Source organism: Barbus barbus, assembly GCF_936440315.1.
Source record: "Barbus barbus genome assembly, chromosome: 12".
NCBI lineage: Eukaryota > Metazoa > Chordata > Actinopteri > Cypriniformes > Cyprinidae > Barbus > Barbus barbus.
This window is the reverse complement of record NC_136740.1, coordinates 19,046,522-19,071,713: the sequence shown is the minus strand read 5'-3', so window position 1 is coordinate 19,071,713 and position 25,192 is coordinate 19,046,522. Positions and strand designations below refer to the sequence as shown.

Sequence of the window (25,192 nt, the reverse complement as noted above, 5' to 3'; positions counted from 1 at the left end):
GTGTTCTTTTCATTATTGTGCATGCAGATATTATTTCGGCACATGAACAGTTGACTATTGTATGAATAAAGAATACCATCTTTAAGAATTTTATGTTAATTGCAGTTGAAATAAAAAAAATGGAGAGTTTTTCCCCCAGTTTTTTCCAACAGGTGAACATAATGTATGGACCCAACTAAACTAAATTGTTTGTTATTTGTTCATTGTTATCCACTGTATACCCACATGAAAAAATACTATAGTAATTTATAGTGAATACTATTGTGTTTTTAAACCATACTATAGTAAAGTAATTGAACTAATTTATTGTGGTAATTCTATAGTTTTTGTGGTAATATAACAACTATAGTAATATAAACAAATTACTTTACCCAAAACTGTTCTAAGTTTTCTACAACTATAGGGTATATTATACTACAATACACTACAGTTTACTGTAGTAAAAACTAAAGTATACTACAGCATTTATTACAGTTTATTTACAGTTTGTAAATACTATAATATACTATATATATATATAGTATTTACTATAAATTACTATAATATTTTTTTTTCATGTGGGGAGTGAAGTTTCTTATGTTTTCATGGTTTTTGTACAAACACAGTGTCTTTAAGTTAATTTACAAGTAAAAATAGGAATTATATTGAAATAAACATGAGATTTAATTGAATGCAGCCTAAGAGTGTTTATTTTGTCTAGAAACAGTATAAATGACGTCTAAATGAGACTGCAGTTTACCTTATAAGACGCTGAAAATACGTCCACAATGACCACGTTTGAACTCAATTTTAACCTGTGGACGTCCAGAAGACGTCATAAGAACTTTCATTCTGGCTCTTTTACTTTTGCTCAGTGGGTTTGCTAAGTGTGGGCTACACAACTGAAATGGGGGGGGGGTCAAGTCCCCTATTCATCTCACGCAACCTTTAAAAAAAGTCATCTTCAAACCTTTTAAACAAAACACCTTTTGATATATACACTTGTAAATTGCCTTAAATAATTACATTATGGTTCTTATGTTTTGTTGGTATTGCTAATCGGAAAGTGCATGGCTACTGTTGTTATAGTTCACGATTTCTGTTTACCTTGCAATTAAACTTTCACGGATAATTGTTTGAAAACGCACAATTGTATATATTTCAGACCTTCCCAATCCTGTTTTGATGTCCTTTAGTACCTCCCCACCCCCAGCTTTAATCGTATAGTTAATAATGGCCCATTCCAATGATCATACGCCCAGGATCTTTCTTTTCTATTCCAGCTGTTGAAGAACCAAGCGTATAATCACTCTGGCAAAGATTTGAACCGGACCGGACAGCAAAGAGTTAACGCGAAAGAGGAAATCCCATCTGGTTGGACACACTGAGTGAAATGCGATTATACTGCCTCAGTTTAACACTGGCGAGCGGACGGATTGCGCACTATGCGATCCGCCTCATAGAGAAAGCTTATTCTACAAGGTGATCATTACAGGCGATTCCTCTGTATCTCAAAGCGAAATAGAGTTGCCATTGTTATTGCTGGGACAGAACTGAGGTTTTCAGCAGGATGTGGGTTGCCCTGACAGAACTCGCACTGGGCCGAGGACACGCGTTCAGAACGGACTGCAGTTCTGCGTCCAGCAGCAGGTGAATGGCCAGGTGCGCCTTCACGTGTGACATCGTCTGACCGCGATAAGCGTGACTGTTTTTAACAAGTGTACTGATCCGCTTCTCTACTTGAATTCAAAGAAGAGAGATCAATGCGTCACTGGATCATGAAGCACCATCATCAGTTGTTCAGGTGTTTTTGGCGAACTCTCGTCACTGTTCTTCTGTTTGAAGGCACCCCGCTCATGATGTTCAGGGGGACCCCCACTCTGACCCTAAACAGGGATGACAGCAGCTTCGCACGGATAACCTTTCACAATGGTATGGGATGCTCTGCTTTGAATATTGCATTGAGTAATTGTTGCATCAAGGCAGTTAGGCATAATTATACATTTGCTTTTAAAGCTTAACATAATGCTCTGTTTTGTTTGTAAAACAGTCAAGAAAAAAGCAACATTATTGGCTTCTATGGTTCCTTGAAGAACATTCACGGAACCTTTTCATTGTTCATTAAATAATAGATGTAGGTGTTCTTCAAACTAAAGGGAAAAATGGTTCCTTTAAGAACTGTTCACTAATATGTTACTTCCCTTACGAAAATTAACCATGATTTTATTATAGTAAAAGTGACATAACCATGGTTTTTGGCGTATTGACTACCATTTGTATAGTATAACCACAGTTTTACTACAAATACCATGGTTAAACTATTAGTGTAGCAAAACCATGATTAATCAGTGGTTACCATGGTTTAACTACAGTGACTATGGTTTATTGGTTTTATTTGTATTAAAATCATGGTTAATTTTCGTAAGCGTTGGGGAACCCAAAATATTTCTTCTGTAGAAAAAAAAACAACAGTCAAAGAAACACAGCGGACAGCTCAGCTATTTTAGTCCAGATAAGTCACAGGCTCGGTTCTTTATAGTCTGCTTAGCAGCCTGTCATTTACCCACCTAATCACAAGCTCAATGTTTGTAAACTGCTCAAACTGTATAATGTTGGACTGTTCATTCTTGAACATAATTGCTCTTCGATCTGGGCTACTGGAAAGGAAGCTTATTCTATAAAAGCCATCACACATCCAAAATGCTCGCTCATTCCCTTCAGGTTTTCCAGTTCTGACTTGTTTCCAAGTAAATTAAACAGTTTGTTGAGAATCCTAGAGCTATAATGTTGTCTCTGCAAGTTTTTTTTTGTCATATTTGGCTGGTTTTTCCAGCTATTTGTTCGAGCCAGAACGACCAGATTGTATTTGGTGCTTCTGATCCAGTTTAGAGGCCCTGCAAACCAGTGCTGTACATGCATGCTCCAGCACAGCTGTCAGTCACAGACAAAACAACAGCTGCCCTCACAACACAGCTAGCCTTTATAGTGGTTCTTACTCACAAGTGTGTTCCTGTTAGGTGTTTGAGTGTGCATTTGAGCAAAACTGTTCTAGCACCCTTAGATGAACCTGCATTATTAGATGAAACACACACAAAATTTCATCAACACAACTTTAATTCTTTGTAACTGATAGGTTCACAATAAATAACGGAAGATAAAATCTTACAAACAGAAACAAAACTGTCTGTGTTAGTTTCACCTAATTTGACATTCAGGGAATTTTTGGGAAACATTAGCCAAACAAATAACCAGTGATTACCCAAGTATTTGGGTTGCATTTACAAAAAAGACGCTTTTCTCAGTTGAAAGGATTAACCCTTCTTTCATTCTGACCCATTTTCAGTAAGCAGTATGAAATAAATGCCTCAAAGGTTTTCTTTCACAATAAAACCAAAGTTTCTTTCTTTCTGTCTTTCTTTCTTTTTTGTATAAAATTCTATATATATTTAATTGTTAACATTACATGTTATGACATGGCATGCTATGACCTTTCACCATGACCCTACAATATGTTATGTAGCACTGTATATATAAATTTACTACTAAAAACTACTACAACAAGTTTTTTCTAAGCACAGGTTGTTTTGCATAAGTAGCTATGAATGGTTTTGTTGTATGCATAAATTTTGCAAAGATTGGTTAGAAATTAATTTCTTGTTATAAAGTTAAGATACCAAAAGCATTTGAAATTAACCAGGGAAATAGGCACTTTTTGTCTATAACAGTTCATAGTTTAAAATCTAGTTTTCTTTATCTCCTACAGTCACAAGTCATAGAAGAGACTCGAAGCCTCTGGCAAAGACAAGGCCGTTTGCTTTTGTTAATGGACTTAGGAGAAGCCTGAGTGATGTTTTACAGGTGAGTATTTTTCTTATTCTATATTCTGTGAAATATGTCTTATAACAGAAAAAAGGCATCACTGTACACTGACATTTCATGCCTGTGTGGATAAAATTCCTTACTGGAACTAGTAATAAAAGTGTGTGTGTGTGGAATGGGGGAATTTAGCAGGACATGACTTCAGAGTTGCTCTCAGCTGCACAGGAAGTGTCCATCCCCTTAATGTTGCCTCTAGTTCCTCTCTTCTCAGATTATACTTTATGGCAGGAAGTTTCCAGCTGAATATTTCAACACACCTACATTCTCCCTCCAGGACAGTACAGATACAGTCACCAAACCCACCTCTCTTGACCTTTAATTACTCATTCAGTCTCATAATTTATTTTATTCTCTTTGTCTCTTCTCTCAACATTGTGATATTACACAGTGCTCCCTGGGTTACAAGCTTTGTCATACACAGCCCCTCTGTGCCTGGTTGAATCACAGAAAATGAGGCAACGATGGTCTGTTTTTAGCCTGTTTTGCCATGGAGAGGAAAGGCGGATGATGGCTTGGGTGTGTGTGCGTATTTATGTATGTGTGTGTGTGTGTGTGTGTGTGTGTGTGCCAATGAAACAGTCTGTTGATTATAAACCGTTGTCCTCAAGCCATCCACCACCCACTTACTGGAACTCAAATTATATTAATATGGCAATTAGAGAGTGTGTTCATCTCATCTAAAACCTGAAAATGGCTTATATAGCTTAAAGGGATTGTTCACCCAAAAATGAAGATCATTTACTCACCCTCTTGTCATTCTAAATCTATTTTGAGACATGTCGTTTTTGTCCATACAGTGGAAGTCAACTGTAAACAAAAGAAGAAAGAAATCAATACAGGTTTGAAACAACATGAGGGTTAGTTAATGATGAGTTTTCATAAAAATGACTTTTATGAGCAAATCAAAAACATAATGGTGTGATAAATGATGAGTCGGTTATGTTTTAGAGATTAAAAAAATATGTAGGGGTCAGTGAAGTCTCTCTAGCTCTTATAGGATATTTATATTTAGTGAATCACCAACTCTTATGAATCACTTATTTACTTAACCACATGTCTTTAATTTCTCCACGTCCAGGTCTGACTGCATGAACCAAGAACTGATATTACGGTTATTAATATGATAATTTGTAGATATAGATACACATTTTAATATTTGTCGGTGGTATTTTACAAAAAAGAAGTGAATCAGTTAAGTCTCAAAATGTTATTGCATTTATTATTGAAACAATTACAGAAATTAATAATAATAATATTAATAATAAAAGAATCGAAACCAAACCCATATGAGAAGGGCTCGTATGGGCTAAGGCACAGACAAACCGTGAGTTCTGGTGCAGTTCTCATCCTCCACCCATTCTCCCCTTCTCTTACGCTCTTTTTCTTCGGCACACTCAGCTAGCCTCAGTAAAAGTACCCCACCCAGCATTCATCAGCTGCTGAGGTCATCGCATGTGCTCGGGGACATTACCTCAGACTGAAAAAGAGGCTTATAAAGAGGGGGAGAAATGGAGAAAGGGCGGAGCAGAGGCAATAACAGAATAGAGGGAGAAAGGGAAAAACAGATTGGCTGAGGCAGAGAAAAGAAAGAGAGAGCGAAGCAGTAATGAGTATTCAGGGATGGAGTGGTTAAAGGGATAGTTTGCCAAAAAAAAAAATCCATTGTCATTTCCTTACCCTCATGTTGTTCCAAACCTGTATGACCTTTTTTCCTTAAGAGAACACAAAAAGCTTATTTAATACAGTTATTGCCCATTTGGTACCACAACAGTATCAAAAAAGGGGTTTGTAAATGGTATTTTTCAAGTCTTTTGAAGTCATTAAGATATCAATGATTCAGGAGAATGTTGTAAACAGAAAAAAAGAGGGCCAGAGAAAATAAAAATAAATATTGTGTAATGTGTTGCAGTCAAAGAAATCTTAATCAGGTATGAAGGAATAGACACTGAGGATGGAAGTGGCAGGCGTTTTGTAAAAGTTTGGAGTTTAAAATGCCTGAATATTGATCTCCGCTCTGCCTCCACCTCCAAACTTATTTCGCTCACACGCTTGCTTCAGAATATTAAACACAAAACAATGACCAAAAGTAAATGAAAACCCTCCAGTTTTGTTTCTTGCATGGGTAGTACATGGGATCTGAAAAGTACACCCTCATTTTCATCTTTGCTTCAGCCACTAGTTTGACTTGGCCCTGGTTGTTCAGAGAGCAGCGATCCACCCATTCCCAGTGAACTGCAGTCTGTTCCCAGGAGTTCATAGGAAAGGCGCTCACCAGAACCATCTGATAGCAATAAATGTATAGCCTACAAATAGATGCCTGTGGATTTGTAGGAAACCTGAACAATGCTGGAACAGTATCTGATGGTTGAATGTGGGCTTCAGTTTTTGTGAACAGCCCAAAGGTTCGATCTTGAGAGAAAGTGTTTGTATGGGTGTGTTGTGCAGCTCAGTAAATGACTACAGATGTGGCTTAGAGAGTGATGCTCTTGTGATGTCTTTCACCTTTCAGCAACTCCACAAGATCTTTAAGAGCATTTAAAGCTTTAGCAAAAGACTGGATGAGATCTGAGAGAGCTGTAGGAGGTCTGACATCCATCCAGGATTTCAGCACAACCGTCTTGTACTTGAGGCATGAAATCAAAATTGACCCTGTTTATTTTCCTAATTCAGATCCCTGGTGCTTTTGCGGATTCATGTTATGTAGGGAAAAGTTTGTCATTGTAACTTTTCATCAAAAAATAATAAATTGCTCCACCTCTGAAACAACTGTTCTTTCCAGCTTTCCATGCAGGCAGGGAAAATAACGTTAGGAAACCAGTGACCGAACAACTATTTATACATTAAGCTACTGTTGTTGGTGATGCAGCCTTTAAATACTTACCAAAAGCAATTTAATATTAGTTTACATCAATGTAAGACTGTAATAATAACATATGAATTTAGATTTAAAAAAGAAAGTAACTAGGAAATTATTAGGATTAGGACTGGCTATCGATATACATGTCCTGATATCCTGTATTCAATTCATATTCACAACTTCTAGATTCACAAAATCACGATTGAACAGGATTGTGATTCTTTTGAGTATTTCAGTCTGTTATGTTGTTATATTTTGCTTACATATGAAAGAAATTCTCAGTTATTCCTATAATTTATTAAAGAATCCTTTATCTTGACATAAACACTTTTTTTTAAGACTAAACAGAATCTAGTTTAGTTGCTGTTTATTTAATAGATGAGTTTGTGAGTGATTCTAAATTATTCATTAAAAAGGCCGGTTCAAACAAGTTATTTGTTCGTGAATCTGGCTTTGTGGTTGCTCTGTATGTTTTTGATTCACCAAAATGAACCTGTTTATAAAACTCATTTGTTTGTAATTTGGACTTCCGGTCAACACTCTACATTGCACATAGCCACGTGGACAACATGACATTATTGGGCGAAACTTCCGGGTTGAAATATGACTTATTTTGCCGGGGCTGTAGATTTAAGCTAGGTTGCACTGCTGCTGAAGAACAGTGCAGGAATACTACCATAGAAAAAAAAAATAGGAATCTATTCACGAATATCAGGAGTATCACAAAATCAGTATTTTTACTCCGTCTATTTGAGCTACATCCAGATACTCTCGAGAGTGAACTTGACCTTCACTCATGGTTGGAAGTCTCCTAAAAATGCAGTTTCAGCAAAGTTTACAAACTGGCTCTACTTTTACTATCACTTCTCATAATTTCTTTGATTCTTTTTTTGGTTGTTTATTCTTTTCTGCTCTGAAGTGTTTCATCTTTACTCTAATGTGGCTTTAGCACTTCATCAAGTGTGTGCTTGTTACTGTTTGATCATGTTTTGTTCTTCACATCTACAAATACACGACTGCCTTTAAAGAAAGAGAATTTAAACTGCAGAAAAATAGGCACATAAATCAAATGTAACCTTTCCTTTCAAAGTCAGTTTGCTGTGAGCGATGTCTAACTTACATTGACTAGCAGGGAAAGTGAAAGGCCAGTTAGAAGTCAGATAGACTGCTTTTATTGGCTGAGAGAAGAAGGGGTCAATAAAGAAAGCTGTTCTCATTAGCACATTGGAGAAAAGCAGGAAACAGTAGCAGCGGTATAACAGGAAGCTGAGTGGGGTTTCACTTTTTTATCAATGTGTGTGCAAGCCAAAGGGATGTGATAGAATGGCAGGAAAAGGTGCTTAGAATAGGAAGTGAGATGAGAGAAAGGCTCTGAAAGAGTATGGAGGAGGGTAAGTCTGTTTATAGCCCAGTTCACCCTCTAAAATCAAGCTATTTTATCCTCTCAGAGAAGCCATCTTTTCCTCTGGCCATGTGCTGATGCAGTGATTCCAAATCAGAGGTGTGTGTACAAGTTCAGGGTACTTGGAAAGATTTTCTTTCTGCTTTGTTAAACTTACACAGCAGATTCAATTATAGATTAACTCATAATTAATATTTAGTCTAGAATCTTTCTGTTGACTTTAATAGCAGAATATATGTGCTACTGTGTCTGTTTTCCACTCACAGTACTCTCTGTTATTTTTTAGTTCAGTAATACTAATAAAATTACATTATTTAGTAATGTGATGTATGATCTAGCATAAATAATTATTAACATTATATTAATTAAAACTTAATTTTGTGAATAAAGGGATACTTGGGTCTTAGTGGGGCAAAAGCGTTTCTAGAAATGAAGAAATACAGGTTTAACACAAAATATGTTTTGTTTGTGCATATTTCTGCATGAAGAAAACATGATCTCATCTGTACTGATCTGAATAAAGATAGTTATTTGCTGAGGTGGATAATAGGCAGGAGATAACAGGACTTGTTACATCTCTGTTTATAAGAAATTCACTATTCAAATAATCTCTTTGTAACATAAAATCTGTCTCTCTCTCATTCTCTACAGAATGGTCACCCTGACAGATTGCAATGTGGTTTACAAGTGGGAAGCAGCTTGTATATCTTGGACCTGGAGAAAAACCAGTAAGTCATTTCTTGTGTGTGTAATCAGCATCTAATGAAGTTACATAAATCATCATATCTGAACATTTGTCTGCTTGCAGAGATCTTTTGCCAAAGCCGCCTAGCGTGTTCTACTATCTGCCAAACGGAACTGGGGTGTCCATGAAGGAGAACCCAGTGGTGAGTTGAATCCTTTGTACACCTTTATTTCACAGCGCTTTTTGAAATGTTGCAGTTATTTATGCAACTTAACGTCAATCTGTTTCTGTGACAGACGCATTGTTACTATCATGGTTCAGTGCAAGGTTACCCTCAGTCTCGTGTGGTACTCAGCTCCTGCTCTGGTTTACGGTAATATTTGCTTTTTATTTTTCAAATCTTATCACTTCTTGTGAGAGATTTTACTGAATTATGGTCATTGCTAAACATTGCTAAAATTGTGACTTTTTAGCAATAACAGTATTTATTTTAAATAGAAATCTTTTAACAATTTAAGTCTTTACCATTACTTTTGATTTAATAATGAATATACATTTACCATTTGTTTGAATCAGAGGTATGTGTTAACATGATGTTCAGTCTGTGTTAGTAATGATGCTAGTAATGACGCTTCTTTTTCTCTCCGCAGGGGAGTGATAGTCATTAACGCCACACTGAGTTTTGAGCTGCATCCTGTGGAAGCAAAGCATGAAAAAGAAGAGGAAGGAAGTGGAGAAATGGAAGAAGGATGGATGCATGTGATCTACCCAACACATCCGCAAACATCTGAGTCTAGAGATTGTGGAGTGTCACATACCTCTATTCCTCCCATTCAGATCATCCCACACACACACAGGGTGAGCATGCTGTGTGTTTACTGCGTAGTGTATTTATAGGTATGTGCGTTTGTTTGATTGTTCTCATGATCCTTTTCTGCTGTTGAGACAGAGTAAGAGAGACATTCTTTCAGAGACCAAATATATCGAGCTGGTGCTGGTGGCGGATCATAAAGAGGTAAGAGAGTAGAGGAATCTCTGTCTCTCTCACTCTCACACACACACACACACACACACACTGAGAGAGATAGAGAGAGCTGTGAGACATTTGCTCCCTCTACTGGTAAATTTACTGCATCACATCTACTCTTAATTGCTTTACAGTCTAAATATCTAAATATTAAAGGTTTCGGTTTTGAGTCTGTTTTTTTTTTCTCGATTTCTTCCTCACAGTATCTGAATTATCAGAAGAATAATAAAACCATAATCTACCGCATGTTGGATGTGGCAAACCAAGTAGACTGGGTAAGTTTTATTTTCTGATCAAAATCGGTAACAATTCTTTTAAATAGATATATTTTGTAACATTATAAGTGTCTTTACTGTCACTCAATTTAATGACTCTTTGCTGATTGAAATTATTAATTCCTTTCTTTCAAAAAAAAAAAAAAATCTTCAAAGCATGTAGGTCACAATCAAGGAATTTATTTTTATTCACGTTTTATTTAGTATGTCCACTTGTTTATTTCAGTCAGTTGCCAAATCTACATTTCTAGTATTTCATCTGATATTTATACTGTATGAAAACAGTTGTTACTAGTTATAGTTTTAGTTGATAATAGCAATACAATGTTTATTTATATAGCACTTTCAAAAACAACCGACCAAACAGACCAAAGTGCTGCACAAAGAATGCAAATAAAAGAGATGAACAAGATTATAACACACACTGTAAAATGGATGAGGTTCACCAAAACAGAGAATCATTGCACAGCAAGTCAAGGAATATTGAATGCCATGGAAAATAAATACGTTTTAAGAGTAGACTTAAAAATCGATAAAGTTAAGGCAGATCTGATATGAACTGGGAGACTATTCCGCAACTTAGGGCCAACAACTGCAGATGTAAAACACATGACTGAGGAACACCGATATACGAAGAGTTTCAATAATCCAATCGAGATGTTACAAAAGCATGTATAACCATCAAACTTCTTTAGAAACAAAATGGCTTCACCTTCGTCAAGAGACGAAGATGATAAAAACAGGACTTGACCACAGCACTTATCTGCTTATCAAATTTAAGATTATTATCAAACCAAACACCTAGGTTTCTGGAACATGTAGTGGTGTATGGAGTAAGAAGTTCAGTTTTAAATTCATGTACACAGTAGTCTCGCATAGCCAGACCTTAAGACTGGCTGAAGGTCTGGAATCTATGGCAGCTTTCATTGGCCAAGCCCCACCCATGAGGCCGTTTGACCAACATGACAAACAACCAATCACAGTTCGTTTCGTTCAGCGTCACGTTTCGGAGCGTGGAAATGTCACCACAATAACAGACCAGTGTGTGAAACTCTCGGATGTATTTTAAAGATTCTATGCTGCAAACCTTAAATATTTCACATACTTTTGAAAACCCAGCGTTTATTTGATCCTGATAAGCGCTCGTCGTCACAGTTGTAAACACGACGGCTTTCTTTTTTTGTGAGGTGGTTTGGCGCCACGGCATCTTTGTTTCCAGGCGTAACGTTAAAGAACGCGACACACACGTCTCCCGGAAATCCTGTATAATTCAACCAATCCGACGACGACTGAAGTGTTTCCAGATAAGTGTGCCATATGCATCAGACGTTTAGCCAACGTTCCGTGGGCTGAGACTATGCACACAGTGATCATTTGAACCAAACAAGATGAATTCGGTTTTACTCTCATTAAGGCTTAGGAAATTACTTAGAAGCCAAAGTTTTAGTTTAGCCAAAGTTTCCAGACAATCTAAAATAGGCATTAAAGCCTGCTTAATAACAGCACTGCTTTTCACTACACATACTGTAGTACAGAAGTACATATACATGTCTAAATCTCTGTCTGCTCCTCTGTCTCAGTTCTACCGGCCACTGAATGTACGTGTGGCTCTGCTGGGTTTGGAGATCTGGAGTGACCAGGACAAAATTCAAGTGGATAAAAATCCCACTGAAACTCTAAACCGCTTCCTGGATTGGAGGACCAGGGAGCTGCTACCACGACTACGGCATGACAACGCGCAGCTTATCATGTAGGTCTAGATGCATTGTGGAAAATATAGGCACCAGCTGATCAGATTTAATATGGTAAATCATAATTTGCTTTTATATGTTAGGGGTGAATCATTTGATGGGACGACAGTCGGCATGGCATCTCAGTCCTCCATGTGTTCAAAAGATCGGTCAGGAGGAGTGAATGTGGTGAGAGAAATCTCTTGTTTAATTTCTGCCTTTATGCGCTAAAAAGAATTGCTTTAGTATTAACCCATGTTTCCTGTACTGTAGGATCATCTGGTGAGCGTGTTAGGTGTGGCGTCAACGGTGGCACATGAGTTGGGTCACAACCTGGGAATGAGTCATGATACAGCCGACAGGCGTTGCCAGTGCCAAAACGAGCCTCGGCTTGGGGGCTGCATCATGGAGCCCTCCACTGGGTGAGCGTTTGTGACTGTCTGATAATATAGTGCTGGTGATCGTGCAGTACGCAGTAAATGCTCCCATGTGCAGGTTTATGCCCGGTCAGCTCTTCAGCAGCTGCAGTGAACGGGATCTCTCTCTCAGTCTCCTGCACGGTGGTGGAATGTGTTTGTTTAACGTGCCTCAGCCAGAGAGTCTTCTGGGAGGTCCACGCTGTGGGAACCTGTATGTGGAGAAAGGAGAGGAGTGTGACTGCGGCCTGCTTGATGTAAGAAAACGCCTTTATAAAAAATTATAGCATTTTATTTCAAGTGACTATGACAGCTTCATTATTGGATATTTACCTTCATGTTTTTCCAAATCTGTATGACTTGCTTTCCTGTGTGGAACAAAATGTATTGAATTATTATTGTTTTAGGCTGATGATACATGGGGCAAATTTTTGAGCAATGTTGCCATCAATGGTCAACCAGGTGAGAGACAGGGCCCACGACCGATCTAAAATATCTAGAAAAATAGGACACAGGTCATGGAAATTCTGGAATATCATGGAATTTTAAAAGGTCTATTCCAGACATTGAAAGTCAGGGAATTGTATATATTATTTGTCCAAGTTATGGAATATCAGGGATTTTTGTTTGTCAACTCCATTCTACTGGCAGGCTGTGTTCTGTTTAAACAGCGCGCACAGACAGCCACGTCTCTGACACGCGCGAGCCCTGAATTGAGTTTCTCTCAGCATCTTTCTTGCGCCTGAATGGGCAAATGCATACAAAAGTATAAAAAACCCGTCTTGGTAGTTTTAACAATGATTAATCTATATTTCATTTTTACAGTGGAGTACATGCACCTGTTCGTCCGGCCATTTTTGTTTTATTTTAGAGCATCTTCTGTTCCGTGCACACAAACTGCACTGCAATCATTTTCCCAAATGCCATTTGTGTGGAAATATTACGTTATTATTATAATTATTCTGCAAACGGCCATTAACAGATGCTAGAGATGCTGAAGATGGACGCTAAGAGGAGAAAATACCATAACAGGCAGAACAAGATTCATGATGCGCGAAATATAGGAATCCTAAATATTGCATTTTAGATGAATGTGTTTCTGAGAGGAACTGGTTGTTTTCAGAAAGTTTACATGGCGTTTTCTTTTCATCTTGCCTCTGTATAATGCATTTAAATGAGTGTTAACATGCACAGTTTACAGCGGCAACCAAGGAAATGCTGTATCACTGTTCCATAAACGCCACCTGCTGTCAGAGAGTGACATGGCGTCTCATTCAGCCCTGCTGGTGTTTCCGCTTCACATAGCATAATTAATAAATAAATTGCCAAATAAAGTTGTCCAAATTTCACATAGCATTATACATTTAATGTATTGACAAATACATTAAACAGCCGCAAAGACCACAGCGCCGTCAACTATTTATGCAGAAAAACTATAGGCTGCTAAGAGTTTTATGGGCCGATCAGACAAATATGGTATGAGAAGATGTATAGTCCCGCCCCAAAAAGTACGTCGGCCGAGCGGGAAAATGCCCGGTCTGCCAGATGGCCAGTCCGCCCCTGCTGTCTTCTGAACTCAGGTGTGCACCCGCGAACCGTACCCGAGTACGCTTAAAAAGGGTGGTCTGGGGTATGGTTCATGTGAACTCCGGTACGGTTCGCTGCTGATGTGAATGCAATCGTACCAAATCGCGGAAGTGAACCGCTATTAATGGCATATTATTTGATAAAAATGTAGGTTTGTGTTTTTCACTCCCTTTCCTGACAAGCTTGACTGAAGCGCTACAAGCAGTGAGCTGTATGTCTCCTTTCTGTTTGCCTTCAGCGTTCTTTAGAGCATTTGCAGTACATTCATAAGACAGACGTAAGTGTCGTTATGCACTGAAGCTTTGTAAACAAAACGAACGGTTCAAAAATGTAAACATAGTATAAAAGTGCAGAGAGCAATCTTATGCATTTTGCCGCCTTCTCCTGCACCGTCGTTACTAAGCAACGGGGTAAACATCTGCTGGCTTGATGACGCAAACGAACCGCAGTTCGGACCCAAATAAACTAATATGAACACAGTCCAGTGGGAGGGGGAGCAATCAAACTGGATTCAGACCAGGCAATCGAATCAACATTTACATTTATTCATTTTAACTGATGCTTTTATCCATAGCGACTTACAATTGCTATATGTCAGAGGTCGCACGCCTCTGGAGCAACTAGGGGTTAAGTGTCTTGCTCAGGGACACATTGGTGTCTCACAGTGGATTCGAACCCGGGTCTCTCACACCAAAGGAATGTGTCTTATCCACTGCGCCATCACCACCTCTTAATCAGGTGAATCAAGTGTGAAAGCACCCTAAAATAAAAGATGGATTCATTGTTATTCTTAATTAAAAAGCACAACAACAATAAAACAGTATGTTACAATGACACACTAGCTTGCATAACATTTATTAACAAAAACAAATAAGATGAGGCACGGCATAGGACACATCATATGCTGTATTATATACCGACTAATAAATTACAGAATGTTTAGCAAACACTGAGGAATAAAATAAATAATAATATTTAAAAAATTAAGGAAAGCCTCCATAGCGTAACGTGAGGTAAACAGCAAAGATAACAAGCTTTTCAAAACGAAAAGTAAAACTAAACTGGCTGTCGCTGACAGGATTTACATGTTTTTTTCTACAAGAATAATTTGCGCAGTTAGATGTGATATGAGCTAACCGATCATTAGATTTAATCACCATTGGTAGTGCAATTTATTGTAATGCTTTTTTCCTTAGTTGGTCAGAACAAACGTGACAGACTTGTTACTTGTTCAGATGGCAATGTACTGTGAAAAGACGTAGGCTAGAATCTGTGATTCCTGAGTACAGTATCCACACCGGTGCGGTGACTGACAGACTGACACACATACTCCTCAAAACATTAGATTCATCTGCGCTGGAGCCGTGCCGGAGCACAACCCCACGCTTGGAAGATAATTCCGCACAGAGCTGCAATTCCAGGTTTTCAAACAGAGATGGTGACAAAGAGGCAAAACCTACAGACTGCAGCTTTAATAATGTAAAGTTGTTGGAACAAAAAAGGTGGAAGTCAACTTTGAGAGCAGTGCATAATTTATTGTGCCGTGAGCTTACTGATTAAATGTAAGAATTTTACAAAACTGACGCATACATTTAATAAGGTTAGAAAAAAAATTGAGAGTTACATCGGACAAAGCCATCCAGAAATGAAAGACAGAAAAAAACAAAGTACTGTATTCTCTGTGATTATCAGTCACATTTTTTATCATCTTTCACTTTAAAATATATTTGTTTAAGCATGGTGGTTACAATAAATATTGTTTACAATGGTAATATAATTTATATTTGCTATATATTTTTAATTCATGTTCTATTCTAAATACTGTTGACTCTGAAGGATTTGTTGTGGAGTGAGGGAAACAAACTAAGATATAGTTTTATACTTAAGAATATAGTTTTTATAATGTTTGTAAACATTGTGTTTTATTTAGTATTTTACATTTATTTCTTAATATAATACAATTTAAACCGATGTGACTTATCTGTTTTTATTTATCTCCGCAATGCAATTTTGACCCACTGCGAGAAAATTCAGTAGTTTACTATATCAAATCAATCGAGAATTGTGAGATTACAAACACTTCCCACCCTTAATCATCAGGGTGATCCGAACATGTCAGACTATTGGAGTTTAAAACAAATAAATGTAGTAATGCTCTCTTCACCTCTGTAATCTGCTTCCTGTCTGTGTGTGTGTGTGTGTGTTCAGGAATGTAATGATTCTTGCTGCAATGCTAGCACGTGTAAACTGGTTCCCGGGGCCCAGTGCTCTTCTGATGGCATCTGCTGTGAGAACTGCAAGGTTTGTAAAGGTGCATATGATTACACACTTAAACATGCGCAGGTAATGGCACTCTCTCTCACTCCATCCCATCCATCTCTTTCCCAACAGCTGCGTGTGGCCGGGTCGGTGTGTCGTGTGCCGTTGGGAGAGTGTGATTTGCCGGAGTACTGCACTGGCACGTCGCCCTACTGTCCTCCTAATGTGTTTCTGCAGAACGGAGAGTCATGCAAGGACGGGTCCTCGTACTGCTACAGCGGCGTGTGTGCCAATCTGGACGAGCAGTGCCAAATGCTCTGGGGACCGAGTGAGTGTCACATGCTTCACAATGATGAATCTGATGATTCTCAACTAGAGTCTAGATTTATTGTGGTTGAATCTCTGTTTTCTCCACCCCTCTAAGACTCCACCCACGCTCCACCTATCTGCTTCTCCTCTGTGAATAAGCAGGGCAATAAATACGGAAACTGTGGCCAGATGCCCAACGGTTCCTATATCCCCTGTTTGAAGTGGTGAGGACATGTAGCTTGGAATCTGATGACTTTCAAGCACCGACATGATCATGATTGTTTCCTAAAATGTTTATTAACCAACTTTTGTGATTTATTTGCAAACTGTGGAAGCATATTTACAACAAAATGTGCTAAAAGTGTGCTGTAATGTTGTTTATATCAAGTTACATCGAACCCTATGGAAATATGATTGTAATCTTTGTTTTTAATGTGCTCTGTTTTGCTTAGGAATGTGCACTGTGGTAGGATCCAGTGTCAGGGTGGAAATGAGCGTCCTCTGCTGGGCTCCAACGCTGAGATTCTGACCACAACGGTCAAACTGAACCAGAGTGACTTTACCTGCCGGGGTGCCTATTTTAATCTGGGTGATGATGTTTCGGACCCAGCCATGGTGTCACAGGGGACGGCCTGTGGGCCCAACAAGGTAAGTGTCCATGAAATGTGTCTCTTTAGGATTGTCAATTGTGTAATATGGAAATTCTACTGTACATTTGTGACCCCATCTGTGAAACCCCGGCTAAAGTCACATAATCTAATTCATGAGATAAAGAGCGTCAAAGTTGCGATAGCCACAAAAATGACGAAAATAGATAATTTGTGTTTATTGCTTTAAATGATAGATCATATCAGTGGGTTCGAGATACAGTTCTCTAATTTTCATTTCTAACATGATAAATGCTGAAATTTATAACTTTATCGACACTATGTTTTATTATTTTGTGCAAAAAAATACCGGAGGTTTGCTTCCTAAATACTGATTTCAATCATCTCTTTACTTTAGGTGCAGAAACACCTGTTGAATCTCATATCATTCTTTTCTATCATTAGAAACTGCAAACAGACCTTAATATCAATTCACGAGAGCGAAAATCATGTCAGTGCTGGGAAAGGCAAGAAAACTGCGACTTTAGCCGGGTTCCGATTTCTGTGTGGATTAATGGTCTTGAGTGAATAATTTTAGTAGCTAAAAATAATCAGTTTATTTAAAATAAATAGGCCTACTTACAATAAAGACTGTACAGTGATTATTTTAACATTTGATTATTTGATTATTAATTTTTCTTTAGTTTTTTTTTGTGTATTGCCTGATTTATTCCAAAAGTTGCTCAATAGCTCAAAGACATAAATTAGATTATTTACTTAAATTTCATATTTTAATTTATGTATTAATGACATTTTTACTTTTATTTCATTTTACTAATAACCTTATACAAATAATTTCAGTGAATTGACTTGTAATTGTTGCTACACTCAAGCTCTTGTCTTTCCCCCCATTCGTTTCAATGTTTTTGTGTTTTTTGGACATGCTAATAATAAATGGACCTGTTCTACAAAACTTAAAGAATTTTCCCATAAATTCTTCCATTTTATATAACTGAAAATGGGAGAATCTCAGCTTTAATGTGGTATATGGCACATAGTCTGGATAATTACAGTTCAAATGTGTTGCAGTTTTAAATATAAGCTTTTCTTTATGTTTGAATTTCTCAAAAACATGATTTTCTGAGTATTTTTTTAAACATATTTGAAATCTATTAAATTTATTGCATGTTTGATTTATTCTAACATTGTTTTCTCAGGCATGTGTAGACCAAAAGTGCCGGGACGTGTCCATGTTTGGTGTTGAGGAATGCCGCAGGAAGTGCAATGGTCACGGGGTGAGGAGGGACGGAGCAGACACTGCCACTTCAAAGACTTATAAACATTTTAAAGTTTTTTAAAAGCAATTATTTTTCTCAGTTTTCTCAGTTTTTGCCTTTGTTTGTGTAGGTGTGTAACAGTAATAAGAACTGTCACTGTGATGAAGGCTGGGCTCCTCCTGACTGCAGATACTCTGGAACCGGTGGCAGTGTGGACAGCGGCCCTGCAAGAGAGCCCAGAGGTACCACACACACACTGCTTCATTAGACATCACATTGATTACATTGGCGTGGTAGTGTTTAGCCTGGTTTTTGTCTGTATACAGATTCAGATCCTGCACGGGTGGCTCTACTGGTCATTTTCCTGTTTGTGTTACCGGTCTCGCTGCTGTTTGTCGCACTCCGCTTCCCCCGCTGTCGACGAGGCCTTGTGTACCTCGGGCACAACCCCTTCAACAAGAGCCGACAGAGTCGGTAAGACTGGGAAAAACACAGAATGACACAGAGGTTAAACGATGATGTACTTTATTAAAGCAATTTATCTCACTTTACTCAGCCTGTTTAAAGCAGCAATGACAAATGACGTGAGAGATACTAGTAAGGACTATTGGACTTTTTACTTGATGGTTACACCACATTAAATTTGCATTTTTATTAAAAATCACATAAAAGTTTTTTTTTAAAACAAATTAAACCAAAATGAATACAAAGAGTACATTTCTAAGAGTTTGGCACAGACATACTGTAAAAACAAACCAAAAAAAAAACACCAGTACCATAAAAATACAACAGCCAGACAGAAATTACAACCTTAGGTGTTAATGTCATATAAAAGATAAGATCATTCATCACAGTCAAAGATCATATTATAAATCATTAATGATATTATTTTACTGTGTTTTACCCACGGTGCAGTGGGGTCTCGGTGGCCTATATTGAATACTGTGTGAAAGAGGAAAACCGGAGGTATCTCTGAATGTGGAGCTTCAGTTTGTGGTGCAAAACTAGCCATGTGGTAGCAGTCGCTATACTTGTGTAGCTGAACATTTGTCTCTCACCAGCAGGAGCTTTGAATGACAATAAAATTATTAAAGAAAATCATAAAATTGGCTCAGCATTGGCTGTCATTGACAAGCTCCTCTCTGGTTATGTGCATTGTAGTACTTCCAGCATAAGAGTTTCTTACATTTTTTAAGACACCAGAGGTCTGGTTCAGTGAGGAAAAAAAATGTTTGTTTAGTTTTAAATGTTAAGTGTCTCCCTGCTAGCTGTATTTCTCACACAGTTCTCCAGTTCCCTATTAAACGACAGTATGTGAAGTAGATTTAGATAGTGAGATGCTTGTTGCTCTCTAACATGAATTCCCTCTGATATTATTTTTATGAATTTATGTAACGTTGACCAGCAACAAATAGTTCTCATCATTTATCATTTCTTTATGCTGAAGAATGTAACATTAGTTTGAGTGTTATATTTTGAAGATGTTGTATTTTCACCACAGGACTCCTGCCATGGAGCTTGCAAATGCTCGAAATGGAGATCAGGTGCAACCGCTCAGGTACCAGTGGCCCCACCAGAGCGACATCCCTCTCACCCAGGCTATCAGCAAGGTACAGTAAATCTGATCTAGAGAACAACAGTGCTGCTCCAGAGCACCGCTCGGTGATACAATTACTGGAGCACGGTCTTCTATAATGCGGTGTAGGGTTACTGAGAGTCTGTGCAGAAATACAAAAATGAGCTCACAGTGAGGTCACCATGTCCAGAGAGGGGAAATAACAAAGCAAGAAGATCGTGGTAGAAAATAGTTTGGGGTCTGTAAGATTTCTTTTTTGTTGTTGAAAGAAGTGTCTTATGCTTTTATTTGATCACAAATATGGTAATATAGTGAAATTTTATTACAATTTAAAATAACTCTTTTGTATTTTAAAATGTATTGTATTCCTGTGATGGCAAAGCTGAATTTTCAGCATCTGGAACCGTCAATCCAGTTACTCCAGTCGTCAGTCTAATATGCTAATTTGGTGCTCAATAATCAGTTTTATGTTGAAAACAGTGGCAAAAGAATTGAATGAAAAGCTGAAAATAACAAACGTCTTTACTGTCACTTTTGATCAGTTTTGATCCTCACTGAAAAAATAAAAACTCATTGGCCCCAAACTTTTGTACAGTAGTGTAAATTCTGTAATTCATCTATAAATCAAAAAAGGAGATAATAGCACATAAATGAATCAACCTAACACTTTTTTTTAAGGAACTAAAGTAATATTTAAACAAAATATTTAACCAATAAACTAGTAAAATAAGTAAAAAATGTAAATAACACAAGTTAAATCATTTTTATATTATTGAATGTATTATATGAATCTGTTGACAGCTCTAGTCTCATTCTCAGTTTCCCAAGGCTGTTTAATTGTTGCCAAAGGTACAGATACTGAGATAAGAATCTTGTATCATATCAAAGTGAACATTCTGGTAATGATCAAACCCTAGAATGTATCATGTATCTCTGTGGTAGATTATTGTTTTTTTTATCAGTAAGTAGGACAGAGGCAAAATCCTAGTTATAGATGTCCGTTGAAAGGTGAATTAAGGCTATTAAGGGCTGACACACAGTGTTTGGGTTATTGAGGTCACAGTCCTTTCACCTGGATAACAAAATTGGTCTGGGTGACTCAAACATCGATTTGAAAAATTACAAAAAAGTGCTTGATGCAGTAAAATTACAGCCACTGTTTTTGTTTTCTGTATGTTACACATACAACCTTCCCTGCATGAATATATGTTTCCACATAAACTTCAAAAATATCTCAGTTACTGGACTTCACCGAGACTCCTTCTGCTGCTGTAACAATACCAGCCAATGGCTTTATGTCATGCCTAAACCAGCTAACTTTCCTTATGATAACATGCATGTGCAATCAAAGTTCACTCCCTCTCTACTAGCCCTTCCGCAACACTTTTGTCTTATTATTAGGTCCAAAACAGGCCTGCTGCTCCAACTAAACCTCTTCCACCTGATCCTGTCGTTAAACCTGCTCAGGTAAATCTCATCGCTGCTCACAAAGCTTGTGAGGAACAGAGATGTACAGAGGTGTTCTGGTAGATATAGCAGTGTGTGATATACACAAATCAATGCAGATTTTATTGCTCTTTCTGGTTCTTCAGTTGGCGGGGCATTGGCCTGCCCCTCCCACCAAACCCCTCCCTCCTGACCCCATCCCCTCAGAGAGCAAGATGCAGTGCAAGGTAGAGGGAGCAGTTGCTGCTAGCTGCTATGTATGGCTGTGTCTGTTATTGTGTCTTGGCCCAAAGTGTCTACCTTTAGAAACTCACTTTATGTTCCTAGTTGTGGTCCGTGTCTCCGTGTGGTTGCATGTGGGTTGCTGTCTGTGCCATTTGGGTTTAACAGTAAGATGATGGTGGTTTGTGCATGCGGATGGGAGTGAATGGAGTGAGATCAGACTGGGGGAGAGCAAGAGGTCATATGTAATCTGGAATATTTTAAAATATCACCATAAAGAAAATGTTTTATTGACATCTAATTCATCATAATGTGCACTTCCAGTTGTAAGTTAAGTTCAGTTGACTTGAATGCTTATGCTTAATAGCTTTACCTTAATTAGATTTGTAAACCTGTATTCATTAACAGACAACATAAGCAATCACATATAGTAATTTTTATTAATTACTGTATGAAAGTGCAAAAATTAACTCACAACCCTAGTGGTTTTGAAAAAGGATGGATGGAAATTAGATGAAATTACTGAATTAATTTACATCAAAAATTAGTAAAATTAAAGCTAAATTAGTTCAGTACAAAATTAAGTTAAAATTAATAAAAAAATGTAAAATACATTTTAAAATTACATTTACATTTGAATTAAAAAATTTCATAAAAATAAATTATTTAATACATTTAAATTAAAAGATGTAAACATAGATGTAAAAACGTAAACATTTCAAAATTAAATTATTTCAGATTAATTTTAAAATGTTGTATAAAACCAAGTGCCCTTGTGTGAAACAGTGAAAAAAGTTAATATACGTTTACACCAACACTAGAAGCAGTGCTTTTATAAAATAGTTATTTATGTGTATTTTAAACAGTTTGTCACACCTGAAGACAGCTTAATTGAAACATTGAACATCAAAGAAATAAAAAAGACTACATTTGTGCTCATTTTACCACTAGATACATATTATCACCTTCCACAATCAAATTTGACCAGTAAAAAGTTGGATAACATCACTATTAATAACTAGTTTGTAAAAACTATTCTGTGATGCATCATGCAGAAATACTTTATGTATTAAGCATTATACGAGAGTAGGTGATTTCAAAGCAACAGTGTTAATCTTACTTTAGTAACAGTACTTTAACCTTAGCTCAAGCTTAGTACAGTGCTTTGCCCCATGTGCATATTTAAAGCATGTGTTTTATCTCTCCCAGTTTCTCTGCAAGGTGAAAACAGTGATATTTGACCAATGTTTTGCATGGATGAATCAGAGGAATCAATTGTGCAGTGCATGGCCTATGATTCAATCTGGTCTTGGACAAATTACTTTTGTGATCAAGGGAAAATCATGGTGGAATAGATTGATCCCCAATGATTTGAGTAAAACGGCACAGTAAGATAGTCTCACCCAGCACTTGCCTTTCTCTGTCACATGGCTGCATCTGCGACTGTATGTCCAGCCCACAGGAACACGACCGGCTGCACCCAGCAAGCCTCTCCCTCCTGACCCTGTCCTCTCTACCCGACAGGTATCGCCACCAGCTTGTAAAGTGTAACTCTCTATTAACAATACTAATCAGCTCTTTTTCTGATACATCTGAGAGTATCTATTTCTCTCAGTGCTGTCCTTTAGTCCATTATTTTGATCTATAGTGTATTGCAAATTGAACTTATAAGACAAAAAAAGTTGAATGACCTCATCCTGTTTCAGAACCCTGTTCCCCCCAAACCTCCGGTTCCTAAGAAACCACTGCCTGTGGATCCTTCATCCCACCCTCATCCACCCCCACTGCTGGGACATCCAGGACCTGCCACATCTTCATCATCTTACTCCCGTAACTCTGCATCAGCTGTTGCTCCTGCCAGGTGAGACAACTGATGCTTTTTTCCCTGTAATATTATACAACAGGCAAGAGATATTGTCTATGGAAATGTAATTGATAAAATCTTATTTCTATGTACAGACCTGTCCCTCACCCGCCTTTACGGAGACAGCAGTACCCTGGGAAACCCCACGCTCCTCACCAAGTATAGTCAGGAAGGAAACGCTGACCCAGCTGCAAATTTATGGACTACATTTGTCTTGTTTAATGGTAAAAAATAATTGTGTCATTAAAACAAGATACATTTGAGAAGAAAAACTGCATAACATATTAAGATTTATTTTTAGAGAATATATAGGGTATAATTTATGCCATATATATATAATAGGGTGAGATATGCAGTTTTCCTTCTCATGTAAATGTATTTTAAGGACTTTTATGGCTTCTTATTTTTACTGGGAAACAAGACAAAAATGCAATGATCAAGCAAAAGATTTTTTGCCATTTGGGACCCACTGTGGGACACTACGTGATGTAGACTTGCACAATTCTATTTGCACTGACCATGAGTGAAGATTTGATTCTGCAGGGTGAGCATTAACACCTGTACAGACCTCTGTTGCTCTGCAGCTGGATCAGAACTTCAAATTGCAACTCATTTTGAGGTTCACTGGGCTATCTGAGAAATTACAGACTCCAATGAAGATGAAAGAATGGTATAATTCTAAAGAACTTGACAAAAAATATAAACTTTTAAAAGTTGACATGAAGTGGATGTACATTCCTTTTGTGATTCAGATGCTCAGTTCAACGCATGGAAATAGGATATGACGAGATGATGCCTTGAGGAAGGAGTCCTGATGTCTTTCTCTGAGATGCTGTATGCATGCTCAATTTGCCTGATCTGATCTTTTCCTACAGAATCTCTTTGGTGCCTAAATACTTTGCCACACAACATTTCATCAATGATTGTTCTAATACAGTCGCACCAAAACTGAATTTCCGAACTCTTTGTTTCTAGAGCTGAAAATTCCCAGTAAATTCTGTCCGGTGTTCCATTGAACATCAGCTGGTCTCAGTACAGACATTAGCACTGGACACAAACACACATGTTCTCTGTAAAGTCTTTACTGTAAAATAATGTCTTATATCGGTATCAAGACAATTCATTGTGATTGTAAATGCTGCTGCAGGGGAAAGCTGGCTGATTGGAAGATCGCCTTTTCGATCAAAACAAAAAGGTATATTTAAGTGTATTTTGACATATGCAGTATTTTTAATGCAATAAACACGGGATTTATTTTTTCAGTTGATTCATGCATGCAGTTTTGATTGTCTTGTTTTTCCAGAATCATCTTCATATTTTATTTATCTAGCTTTATCACACAGGTTACGACCGTATAAACTTTTGCTAACAAGCAACATTAAGACGTAAAATCACAGAGGGATGTGACATCACCTCCTTTTATGGTGGTGAGTGGGCCATATAAAGTTTATGGTTGCGATGATAATAGAATGATGCTCCAAGCTTCATAATGAGATATGCTGCTGTGTAATGTCACCTTTGTCACTATTGACTTTTATTGCATGTTATGTAACCAGAGCATTTGATACTGCATTCACACCTACAACTCGCATAAACTATATCTTCCAAAAATTAAGGCCTTAAAAAGACAAACATCTTGTAACATTTAAACTTTTTAAATTCTTCGAGTCAGGACTTAAAATGCTGTACCTAATATTTTTTTCTCACCATTTTTGTCTTTTCCATTTAAAATATCAATTACTTGAGATGATGAAGATATTAAATCTTGTTTTTTTGAGAAATTTAACAAAATCAAGTGATGTTATGTTTGAAACG

General features: G+C 37.5%; 1 protein-coding gene across 3 annotated transcripts; it reads left to right on the top strand.

Annotated features, from left to right (window-relative positions):
• Window positions 1-1,356: 1,356 nt before the first annotated feature.
• On the top strand, window positions 1,357-24,651 carry LOC306877729 (disintegrin and metalloproteinase domain-containing protein 12-like). Of its 3 annotated transcripts, XM_079429666.1 has the most exons (24): window positions 1,357-1,911; window positions 3,743-3,837; window positions 8,769-8,845; window positions 8,926-9,004; window positions 9,099-9,175; window positions 9,453-9,660; window positions 9,752-9,817; window positions 10,033-10,104; window positions 11,685-11,854; window positions 11,939-12,023; window positions 12,108-12,256; window positions 12,330-12,507; window positions 16,046-16,138; window positions 16,229-16,424; window positions 16,521-16,629; window positions 16,858-17,053; window positions 18,210-18,287; window positions 18,400-18,511; window positions 18,596-18,743; window positions 19,771-19,879; window positions 21,247-21,312; window positions 21,438-21,518; window positions 23,220-23,374; window positions 23,473-24,643. In XM_079429666.1, the coding sequence occupies exons 1-24, from the start codon at window positions 1,743-1,745 to the stop codon at window positions 23,540-23,542; spliced, it is 2,838 nt and encodes a 945-aa protein (XP_079285792.1). In that variant the 5' UTR covers window positions 1,357-1,742; the 3' UTR covers window positions 23,543-24,643. The 3 variants fall into 3 exon arrangements, 2 of the variants coding, with proteins under 2 accessions (XP_079285792.1, XP_079285793.1); XR_013784897.1 differs by lacking the exons at window positions 21,247-21,312; window positions 21,438-21,518 and having other exon boundaries at window positions 23,473-24,047; window positions 24,130-24,643; XM_079429667.1 differs by lacking the exons at window positions 21,247-21,312; window positions 21,438-21,518 and having other exon boundaries at window positions 23,473-24,651.
• The last annotated feature ends 541 nt before the right edge of the window (window positions 24,652-25,192 follow it).

Bases quoted from the DNA above. Each gene is read 5' to 3' on its own strand.
- LOC306877729 (XM_079429666.1), top strand. From the start codon at position 1,743: ATGCGTCACTGGATCATGAAGCACCATCATCAGTTGTTCAGGTGTTTT. The intron at 1,912-3,742 runs GTATGGGATGCT...TATCTCCTACAG, and splicing joins ACGGATAACCTTTCACAATG to TCACAAGTCATAGAAGAGAC. The intron at 21,519-23,219 runs GTAGAGGGAGCA...ATCCTGTTTCAG, and splicing joins AGAGCAAGATGCAGTGCAAG to AACCCTGTTCCCCCCAAACC.